At 45.2% G+C, this 11300-nt stretch overlaps 1 protein-coding gene across 1 annotated transcript; it reads right to left on the reverse strand.

Annotated features, from left to right (window-relative positions):
* Positions 1-815: 815 nt before the first annotated feature.
* Positions 816-1188, reverse strand: LOC137350454 (histone H2B 1.2-like; the record flags this gene model as incomplete). The annotated part of the gene is made up of 1 exon (XM_068015099.1): positions 816-1188. A coding segment is annotated over one exon (342 nt), but the record flags the coding sequence as incomplete, so codon positions are not given.
* Positions 1189-11300: the final 10112 nt, after the last annotated feature.

The following is an 11300-nucleotide window of genomic DNA, read 5'->3' on the forward strand; positions in this document are numbered from 1 at the left end:
TGGACTGAAAAACATCCCAAACACAACGGCTCTTTTAAGAGCCACCCACAATCTCTCTGAAAAAGCTACATCATCTCTCTGGTTTTAATTTGTTTTGTTTTTTTTATACGGAGAGTCTGGTACTTTCTATTTGCCTTTCTGATCTCTTTTAACCCCATGGATTCTGGGTGATTCAGTTTCACTGTCTGAGATCTTTGTTTCTCTACTTAATAATGCGGCGTAAATTAATTACTGATCACTGAGCCCATGTGCGCTTTGATCTCGGACTATTCTCCGTCCTTTTTGAAACAGTCTGTAAGCGGCGGCAGAAAGTCTCTCACAGCATTCTGGAAGCGGACACATTTCAGGTCAATCTTTGTCAAGATACCGCATCACTGATTCTAGATTGAACCTATTTGTGGGAGACAAAAGCGGAGAGAAGATTTTTACTGTCGAGTTGAAATGAGAGACTGAGGTTTCCTACAACAGCGGGGTTTCTGGTAAATGTACTTATTATTGAGGCCGAGCTTGAACAAGGGAAACAAGTGACTGAGAACTGATCTGTCAGCTTATTGACGAAATAGTACAATAACGAAAATGAACGCGCACATGGGGTCAGTGATCAGTAATTAATTTACACGGCATTATTAAGTAGAGACACAAAGATCTCAACAGTGAAGGTGAATCACCCAGAATCCATGGGGTTAAAACAGATATCACAAAGGCAATTAGAAAGTTCCAGACCCTTTGTATAAAAAAAAACAAATTGATACTATCGGGATGATGGTGTAGCTTTTTCAGAGAGATTGTGGGTGGCTCTTAAAAGAGCCGTTGTGTTTGATCTGTTTTTCAGTCCATTGTGCAGTTTTACTTGGAGCTGGTGTACTTGGTCACCGCCTTTGTCCCTTCCGACACGGCGTGCTTGGCCAGCTCCCCGGGCAGCAGCAGGCGCACGGCGGTCTGGATCTCCCGAGAGCTGATGGTGCTGCGTTTGTTGTAATGGGCCAGGCGGGAAGCCTCACCCGCGATGCGCTCGAAAATATCGTTCACAAACGAGTTCATGATGCTCATGGCCTTGGAGGAGATGCCGGTGTCGGGGTGAACCTGCTTCATCACTTTGTAGATGTAGATGGAGTAACTCTCCTTCCTCGACTTTCTCCGCCTTTTGCCTCCCTTTGCTGGTGGTTTACTCACAGTTTTCTTGGCGCCCTTCTTAGCAGCTGCTTTCTTCTTCTCCTCAACCATCTTCAGTTTCAAATTCAAACACAGAAATAAACCAAACCCCTTCCGAGTGCGGATTAAATAGACAATCCCACAGCTCTATGCTAATGAGGGATGGGAGAAAGTAAAGATTGTGATTGGGTGATTGGGAGTGATGTCAAAACGATTTTATATTGGAATTCTACAATTGGTCTCTTTCGCCATCCAATCAGAATAAATATTTGCAACCAATCACAAACACCCGTACTGGAATCTGTAAGTATATTTCACAAAGACTCTCTCCAGTCCCAGTTTATAGTAAAACAGTCGCTCCCTGTGTAAAGCTCCCTGGAAATGTCCTGGCTGTTGTTGGGAGGACACTTTTTGACTGATTCTGTGTCGTTGTGTCTCTGCTATTGCATGTGAGTGTGCAATTAATTCCGTTTATTTTACTCTCTGCTACTGTGTTTGAGTGTTTTATGTAATTTGGTCGCTCTCAGTCTCTGGTCCCGTGTCAGTGCGCCATTTTCCCACACTCTTGGCCAGTCTGGACATAGCAGTGGAAGCCTTTCCCATGCACTTGTTGACTTCTGCATCGGGAGACAGGTTACTGGTGATAGTTGAGCCTGGATAGGTAAACTCTTGAACCACTTCCAGAGCGTGTTCGCCCATATTGATGGATGGAGTATTTATAATGACCTGTCCCATGATGTTCGTTTTCATGAGGCTGATGGTTAGGCCAAATTCGTTGCAGGCAGCCGCAATGCTGTCAATGAGTCTCTGCAGACACTCTTCAGTGTGGGATGTTAATGCAGCATTGTCAGCAAAGAGGAGTTCCCTGATGCGGACTTTCTGTACTTTGCTCTTCGCTCTTAGACGGGCAAGGTTGAACAAACTGCCATCTGATCTTGTGTGGAGGAAAATTCCTTCTTCTGAAGACTTGAACGCATGTGAGAGCAGCAGGGAGAAGAAGATCCCAAACAGTGTAGGTGCGAGAACACTGCTATGTCCAGACTGGCCAAGTGAGTGTGGGGAAATGGCACACTGACACGGAACACAAAAGTCCAAGTATATCAAGCCTGTGTCCTCAGTACTTTGCTCTACGGCAGCGAGGCCTGGACAACGTATGTCAGCCAAGAGCGACGTCTCAATACATTCCATCTTTGCTGCCTCTGGAGAATCCTTGGCATCAGGTGGCAGGACCGTATCTCCAACACAGACGTCCTTGAGGCGGTCAACATCCCCAGCACATACACCCTACGGAGCCAGCGGCGCTTGAGATGGATTGGCCATGTGAGCCGCATGAAAGATGGCAGGATCCCCAAGGACACATTGTACAGCAACCTCGTCACTGGTATCAGAACCACCGACCATCCATGTCTCTGCTTTAAAGTCGTTTGCAAACACGACATGAAGTCCTGTGACATCGATCACAGGTCGTGGGAGTCAGTTGCCAGTGATCGCCAGAGATGGCGGACAGCCATAAATGCGGAGCTAAAGTATGGTGAGTCGAAGAAACATAGCAGTTGGCAGGAAAAAAGACAGAAGCTCAAGGGGAGAGACAACTGTGTAACAGCCCCGACAACCAATTTTATCTGCAGCACCTGTGGAAGAGTCTGTCACTCTAGAATTTGCCTTTATAGCCATTCCAGACACTGCTTCACAAACCACTGACAAGCTCCAGGCGCTGACCCATTGTCTCTCGAGACAAGGAGGCCAAAGAAGAAGAAGAAGAAAAGAAGTCTCCGGTGCTGTGTGGATTCATTCTGTATCTATCAGACTCGAGGACTGTGAGTGTGATATCCATTCTGTATCTGTCAGTCTCTGGTACTGTGAGTGTGACATCCATTCTGTATCTATCAGACTCTAGGACTGTGAGTGTGAGGAGATGAGGTGGAGTGTTGCGGCAAGGATGATGGAAAAGAGCATTGGTGCAATGACACAGCCTTGCTCGACCCCAGTTTGCATTGGGATTGGGTCAGTGGTAGGTCCGTTGGAAGGATTACAGCTTGCATGTCATCATGCAGTCGTCAGAGGATGATGATGAATTTCTCTGGGCAGCCAAATTTGAGGACGTTCCATAATCCCTCCTGGTTGGGAGAGTCGAAGGCCTTTGTCAGGTCAGAGAAGACCAGGTAGAAAGGTTGTTGCTGCTCCCTACATTTTCTTGGAGTTGTCTTGCTGTGAAGATCATGTCCATTGTGCTTCTTGATGGACAGAATCCACATTGTGATTCCAGGAGGAGCTCTTCAGCCACGGGGAGGAGGCAGTTGAGAAGGACTCTTGTGATGGCCTTCCCTGTGGCGGACAGCAGGGATACCCCTCTGTAGTTACCACAGTCAGTCTTGTCACCTTCTTTAAAGATGATCACTATTACAGTGTCTCGGAGATCCCCTGTCATGCTCTCCTCCTTCCAAATGAGGGAAATGAGACCATGTATTTGTGTCAAGAGTGCTTCTCTGCCAGATTTTAGAATTTTGATGGGAATTCCATCTGTGCCAGCGGCCTTATTGTTTTTTAGCTGTCAGATGGCCTTTTCAATCTCTGTCAGCCTGGGATTGTGCTGACAGCACGGTGGGTAGCATGCTGTGGAATGCGGTCAAGGGCACTCGCATCAAGGACTGAGTCACGATTGAGGAGATCTTCAAAGTGCTCCTTGCAACGAGTGCAGACTGCCTATCTGTCCTTGATCAGTGTCACTCCATTCTTTTGCTCTCAGTAGGGTAGGTCCTTGGGTACGTGGGCCGTGAATGGTCTTGACTGTGCTGAAGAATCCACACATGTCGTGGCTGTCAGCAAGTTTTTGTTGTTCCAGTGTTCTTTCAGCCCATCAGCTGTTCTTTAGGTCGCATGTGTAGATCTACTCTACAGGACGAGTGGGAAACTATTTAACCTATGTTGCCTCCAGTCCAGATGTAAGGCCACTCCAACCTCTGTCATCAAGCTGCAGTATGCTGACGATGCCTGCATATGCGCACACTCAGAGGCCAAGCGTCAAACCCTGATCAATGCATTCACGGAGGTGTATGAAATAATTGGCCTTAAGCAAAACATCCAGAAGACAAAGGTCCTCTACCAGCCTGCTCCCCGACACTGCCCCTCGACTATCAAGATCCACAGCGAACCACTGGGCAATGTGGATCACTGCTCATACCTTGGGAACCTCCTGTCACCAAGGGCAGATATCGACAATGACACTCAGCATCACGTCTAGTGTGTCAGCGTAGCCTTCAGTCCTCTGAGGAAAAGAATGTTTGATGACAAAGAACTCAAATCAGACACCAAGCTCATGGTTGACATGGCTGCAGTGTTACCTGCCCTCCTGTATGTGTCAGAAACATGGATATTGTACAGCAGACATCTCAAAGCCCTGGAGAGATATCACCGGTGGTGATTCCGCAAGATCCTGCAAATTCAGTTGCAGGACAGGCGCTGCAATATCAGTGTCCTCTCTCAGGCCAACATCCCCAGTATCCAGACACTGGTCATGGCTAGTCAGTTATGTTGGATGGGCCACATCATCCCCAAGCCTGACGCCAGAGTCCCAAAACAAGCTTTCTACTCTGAACTCCATCAGGGCAAGAAGCTACCAGGAGGGCAGAGGAAACATTACAAGAATTTCCTTCAAGACATCCTGAAAAAACGTGACATCTGCACTGATTCATGGGCATCTCTTGCCTGAGACCACCCAAAATGGAGAAGAAGCATCCGCGAAGGTGCCAGCCAGTTTGAAATTCGTCGACATGCCCAGGAAGCAACGAAATGCAAACAGTGGAAGGAGTATTTGGAAATTGGAGAATCCCATTCACCCACTTCACCAAGCACCATCTGCCCCACCTGTGGCCGAGTGTGTGGATCAAGAATTGGACTATTCAGTTACCTAAGGACCCACAACCCTGGAGTGGAAGAAAGTCATCCTCATTCCCAAGGGAGTTCCGAAGAAGAAGTTTAGTGTGACATCCATTCTGCATCTGTCAGTCTCTGGTATTGAATATGAGTGTGGGATTCATTCAGTATCTGTCAGTCCCTTGTACTGTGTTTGAGTGCAGTTTTCAGGCTGTATCTATTAGTATCTTGTGTGTGAGTTTTGTATTCATCTGCATCTTTCAACCTTGAACACATTATTTGAGTTTTGTAGTCATTCTGAACTGACCCTTGGTAATGTATGTGTGTTTGAGGGTAATTGTTTACCTGTTAATCTGTTGTCCTGTACATGAGCGTGAGATTCATTCTGTATAACTCTATCTCTGTTCTTGTTGTGTGTGTGTGTGATTCATTCTGTATAACTCTATCTCTGTTCTTGTTGTGTGTGTGTGATTCATTCTATATGCTCCATCTCTGGTATCACATATATGTGTGGTATCAATTCCATTTCTGTCATTTCTGGTACTGTATGTGAGTGTTTACTTCATTCTGTAACTGTCAGTCTCTGGCACTGTCTGCATGTTCTGGATCCATTTTGTAACTATCAGTCTCTCGCGCAGTGTGAATGTGGAATTAATTTTGTATCTCTCCATCTCTAGTGTCATGTGTAAATTTGGAGTTCATTCTGAATTGGTCATTGGTACTGGATCTGCCATTCTCTAGTACAGTTTGTGAATGTGGGATTCATTCTGTACCTGTCACTCACTGGTACTTTGTGAAAGTTTGCAATACATTCTGTATCTGTCGGCCTCTGGTAGTGTGTGTGATTGTGGGATGAATTAATTAGCAGTCAGTGGTGCTCGATGTGAATGTGGAAATCATTCTGTAACTCAGTCTGATATTGTTCTGTGAGGGTGGGAATCACATGTATCTTTCAATCCCTGGTGCTGTGTGTGAGCATGGGTTTCATTCTGTACCTGTCAGTCATACTGTCCGTATCTGTGGGATTTATTCTGTACCTTTCAGTCTCTGGTATTTTGTACGAAAGTGGGATTAATTCTAGATCCACTGCCACACACTGGTTGAGTGTGTGTGTGTGTGTAAGAAGATAAAAAGATACAAAATAGGAGCAGGAGATGGCCATTTGGCCCATCGAGCCTGCTCCGCCATTCAGTAAGATCGGGGTTGTTCTGATTGTGGCCTTGACTCCACTTTCCTGCCTGCGCCCATGACCATTGACTCCCTTGTAGATCAAAAATCTGTCTATCACAGCCTTGAATATATTCAATGACCCAGCCCCCACAGTCCTCTGGAGAACAGAATTCCAAAGATGAACAACCCTCTGAGCGAAGAAATTCCTCCTCATCTCCTTCTTGAATGGGAGGCCACTTATCTTGAAACTGTGGCCCCTAATTCTACATTCCCCTACAAGGAGAAACATCCTCTCAGCATCTACCTGTCCAGCCCACTGAGAATCTTATAGGTTTCAATAAGATCACCTCTCAATCTTCTAAACTCCAGTGAGTATAGGCCCAACCTGCTCAACTTTTTCTCATAAGACAATCCAACTTCCCAAGTATCAGCCGAGTGAACCTTCTCTGAACTGATTCCAATGCAAGTATAGCCCTCCTTAAGTAAGGAGACCACAACTGTGTGGAGTACTTTAGTTGGGATGTCACTAATGCCCTGTACAGTTACAGCAAATCTTCCCTACTTTTAAACTCAATTCCCCTCTCTAAAAATGCCAACATTCCAGTTGCCTTCCTAATTACTTGCTATAGCTGCATGCTAACTTTTTTGTAATTCATGTACCTGGACACACAGATTCCTTGGTACAGCAGCATTCTGCAGTCTCTCTCTATGTAAGTAATATTCTGTTTTTCTATTCTTCCTGCCAAAGTAGACAATCTTACATTTTCCCATATTATACTCCATCTGCCAAACTTTTTCCCACTGATTTAACCTATCTATATCTCTTTGCAGACACTTTGTGTCCTTCTCACAACTTGCTTTCCTCCCTATCGTTGTACCATCCATAAATTTGGATTTACACTCGGTCCCTTCATGCAAGTTATTAATAAAGACCATAAAGATTGAGGCACCAGCACTGATCTCTGTGGCACTCCATTAGTTACAGTTTGCCAATTTGAAAATTCCCCAATTATCCCCACTCTGTTTCTTGTGAGTTAGCCAATACTGTATCCATTGCGTGCAGTTTTCAGATTGTGTCTATCAGTGTCTGTTACTCTGAGTTTTAGACTCTTTCTCAATCTCTCAGTGCTACTATTTGTGTGTTAGGTTGCTTTAGATGACTCAGGCTGAGGTACTGTCAGTGAGTGCAGTAATCAACCTATACCTTTCAGCATCTGGCACCTAGCATGGGTTTCAAAATCACTCTCTAACTGTCAGTGTCTGGTACTCTGTGAGAGTGTGAGATTCATTATATAACCTTCCGTCACTGGGACTGGTGCAAGTCTGGATTTATTCTACATAAAAATTCAGCACAGCAACAGGCCACTGATGTGGTAGGTTTTAAGCAGACAGGTAGATACATAAATCCTGTTTGAGGTTTTGCCCAGTATTAAATAGTATCTGTCACTGTGAACACAATAGTGAAATATAATGTATCCTACAATCTGATACAGGATTGATGTGCAAGTGTAACTCAGGCTGTACTCATCAATTTGATCAGTGCCATTCAGTCTAACTCTGAGTGAGAATCTTGGACTTGCATGTAAAATGAGCTCAGTCTGGAATTGTACAGTATTTTCCATCTGACACTATATGAGGTTTGAGGACTGGTACGTAATTTATAGCTCAAACTATACGAATCAAATTTATATTGTATCTTTTAGTTTCACAATCCGGATGAGTTTTAAAGTGGAATCTGAGTTTGTACCTCTGCAATCTGATTATGCACTTGAGATTTGTATCTAATGTATATGTCTGGACACATTATGGGAATTAATACTGATAATAAAGTCAAAACCCGTGTAAATATTAGGCTGGTATTTAACTTGAATCTCGGAGCACTTCATTGAGATTATTTCTGTAACTTTGAAACAGCAACCATGTGTCAGTTCTATGTGTATTTAATTTGGAGCTGAGGTTGCTCTATTGTGAGATTGACACACTGATAATTTGATAGTGGGTGAGAATTTGGACTGGGATTTGTGTATCTACCTGTCAGTGGTACTGAGTTGGGGTGACATGAAAACAACGTGCGTCTCTCCTGCTCCATTTGATTGATGGATTGAAAATGTGTCTCTGGATCTGTTTTTGCTGTCTGAGACTGTGGAACTGATGACCTGTCTGTGTCTCTGCGCTCTGTGAGTGATAACGTACGGACTGTGTGTGAGAAGGAGCTGGTGACACTCTTCCTTGTAACTTGGTGGAGGAAACCACATTTTTTTTTGGTTCATTCAATTATTTGCCTGTTTGAACAAAAGAATGTTTATAATTCAAATACTGGTGAGGTAGAAGATACAGGATTTTGATGAGTTTAATCTCTCATAATAATTATAAACGCCCACAAAGGAAGCCCAGCCATACAAATATTATCATTGTTTGACTGCACTGCAGTAACAGGTTCTTCCCATTCTGTCTCCATCCCCTTGTCCACACACAACCCGAGAATGGCCTCTCCCTTCCCCCACTCACTCCATGTTCCGGGACCAGTTCCCGCTCCACTCCGCCTCTTACAAACAGCCCCCGCCTGCCCCTGAACTTGCCCCGGACTCGATGCTGATCTCTGAGTCCATCTGCGGACACGCTCCCAAAGCGATGTGCTGCTGGAAGGAGGCTGCTGTTTGCTCCCTTCCACCGGGACTGGGATCTCTCCATTCGCGGCTGTTTTAAACCATCTCCTTCCGCTCACAGGCAGTGCTGGGGGAGGGGAGCGCAGGCGCAGATTTCTGCAACAATTCCGCAAACAGAAACATGGAAAATTTCCGACACCGAATGAGGCCATTCGGCCCATCATGTCCGTGCCAGCGCAAAGAGAGCGATTCAGCCTCATCCCACAGTTTCTTGTTATTGGACAGTGAAGTGTGGAAACAGAAGCGGACAGTCAGGATGTGGGGATTTACACAAAGAGAATCTATTATAGGCACCAGGTAAGAAGTGTGAAGGACACATTTTAAACAGTGGCTGTTTGGTTTCGCTTGAACGGTTAGACCATGGGAGCGGGAACTGGAAATCTGACCTGTGTAAAAGTCCCTGTTCCGTCGGTCAGTCCCATTCATGGCCCAGTGGATTGTTTCTGGATGTCATTTAATTGTTGTAAAATGGCCAAAGCCCCTGGTATGCAGTAGCTGGGGGCTGCAGGACTGCAGTGGAATCAGACACTGACTCTGTTTGTATTGCTGGGTTTCCTTTGTGATTGTTCATAATGATTATTCATTGAAAAATTGTTTTGGTCACTTTTGTATCTTCTACCACATCTCTTCCTGAATTATAATAAATACATTTCCTTTCTACAGGCAAATACTTGATGGAAGCAGAATAAATGTCGTGATTCCTCGACACGAGGAAGTGCAGCCGGCTCCTCACACACAGTAAGTACAGTATCACTCACAGAGAGCAGAGACATCAGTTCCACAATCACCGCCAGCAGAAGTAGTCAGACCGGCACTGATCCCAAGTTCCAGAGACCAACAGTCAATCCAACAGTCACACAGAGCAGGAAAGATTGAACTTGTTTCCATTTCACCACAACTCAGTCCCACTGACGGGTAGATACATCAATCCCAGTCCAAAATCACACCCACTATCAGATTGCAAGGCACTGTGTCACTGTCACAAGAGAGCAGCCTGAACTACAAATTCAATGTCAGATAGAACAGACAAACAGTACCTGATTGTAAAGTACAGAATTAATCTCAATAATGTACCCAGACTGCAGACTGAGCTCCATGTTACACACCACTCCACAAATCTCACAAATAGTCAGAGTGGAAGACACAGTATTAATTCCATTTCTGCAAACTGAATGAACCTGACCATTACATACCAGGACATAAAACATATTGTAAGATGAAAGGACACAGACCTGAAATGTTAATTCTGTTTCTCTCTCCACATACGCTGCCTGAACTGTTGAGTATTTTGAGCATTTTTGTTTTTTTAAATTTCATATTTCCAGAATCTGCAGAATTTTGCTTTTATTTTAGAGTTAAAGAAACATTGCATTGTGAGGTGAGAGTGACTGCCCTTGACATCAAGGCAACCTTTGACCATTAATGGCACCAAGGAGCCCGAGCAAAACTAGTGTAAATGGGAATCATGGCAAAACTCTCTGCTGGTCGGAGTCATACCTAGCACTAAGGAAGATGGCTGTGGTTGTTCAGGTCAATCATCTCAGTCTCAGAACATTACAGCTGGAATTCCTTAGGCTCGTGTTCTAGGCCCAACCATCTTCAGCTGCTTCATCAATGACCTTCCCTCCATCACAAGGCCGAAAGTCGGAATGTTCACTGATGATTGCGCAATGTTCAGCACCATTCATGACTCCTCAGCTACTGAAGCAGCCCGTGCCCAGATGCAGCAAGACCTGGACAACATCCAGGCTTGGGCTGATAAGTGGCAAGTAACATTCGCGTCAGATAAGTGCCAGGCAATGACCATCGCAAACAAGAGAGAATCTAATCATCTCCTCTTGATGTTCAGTGGCATTACCATAACTGAATCCCCCACCATCAACATTTGGGGGCGGGGGGAGGGGGTTACCATTGACCATGAACTGAACTGGACCAGCCACATAAATGCCGTGGCGACAAGAGCAGGTCACAAGCTAGGAACTCTGTGGTGAGTAACTTACCTCCTGTCTCCCCAAACCTATCCACCATTCACAAGACACAAGTCAGGAGTATGATGGAAAACTCCCAACTTGCCTGGATGAGTGCAGCTCCAACAACACTCAAGTAGCCTGCTTGATTGCTCCCAAGCACCACCTTCAACAATCACCCCATTCACCACTGATGCACAGTGGCAGCAGTGCGTACCATCTACAAGGTGCACTGCAGCAACACACGAAAGCTCCTTTGACAGTACCTTCCAAACCTGGAACTTCTACTACTGAGGAGGACAAGGGCAGCAGTTGCAAGGGAACACTACCACTTGCAAATTCCCCTCCAATTCACAGATCATCCTGACTTGGAACTATATCGCCATTCCTTCATTGTCGCTGGGTAAAAATCCTGGAACTCCCTTCCAAACAGCACTGTTGGTGTTCCTACATCTCAAGAACTGCAGTGGCT

This window comes from Heterodontus francisci, chromosome 35 (assembly GCF_036365525.1).
Source record: "Heterodontus francisci isolate sHetFra1 chromosome 35, sHetFra1.hap1, whole genome shotgun sequence".
NCBI lineage: Eukaryota > Metazoa > Chordata > Chondrichthyes > Heterodontiformes > Heterodontidae > Heterodontus > Heterodontus francisci.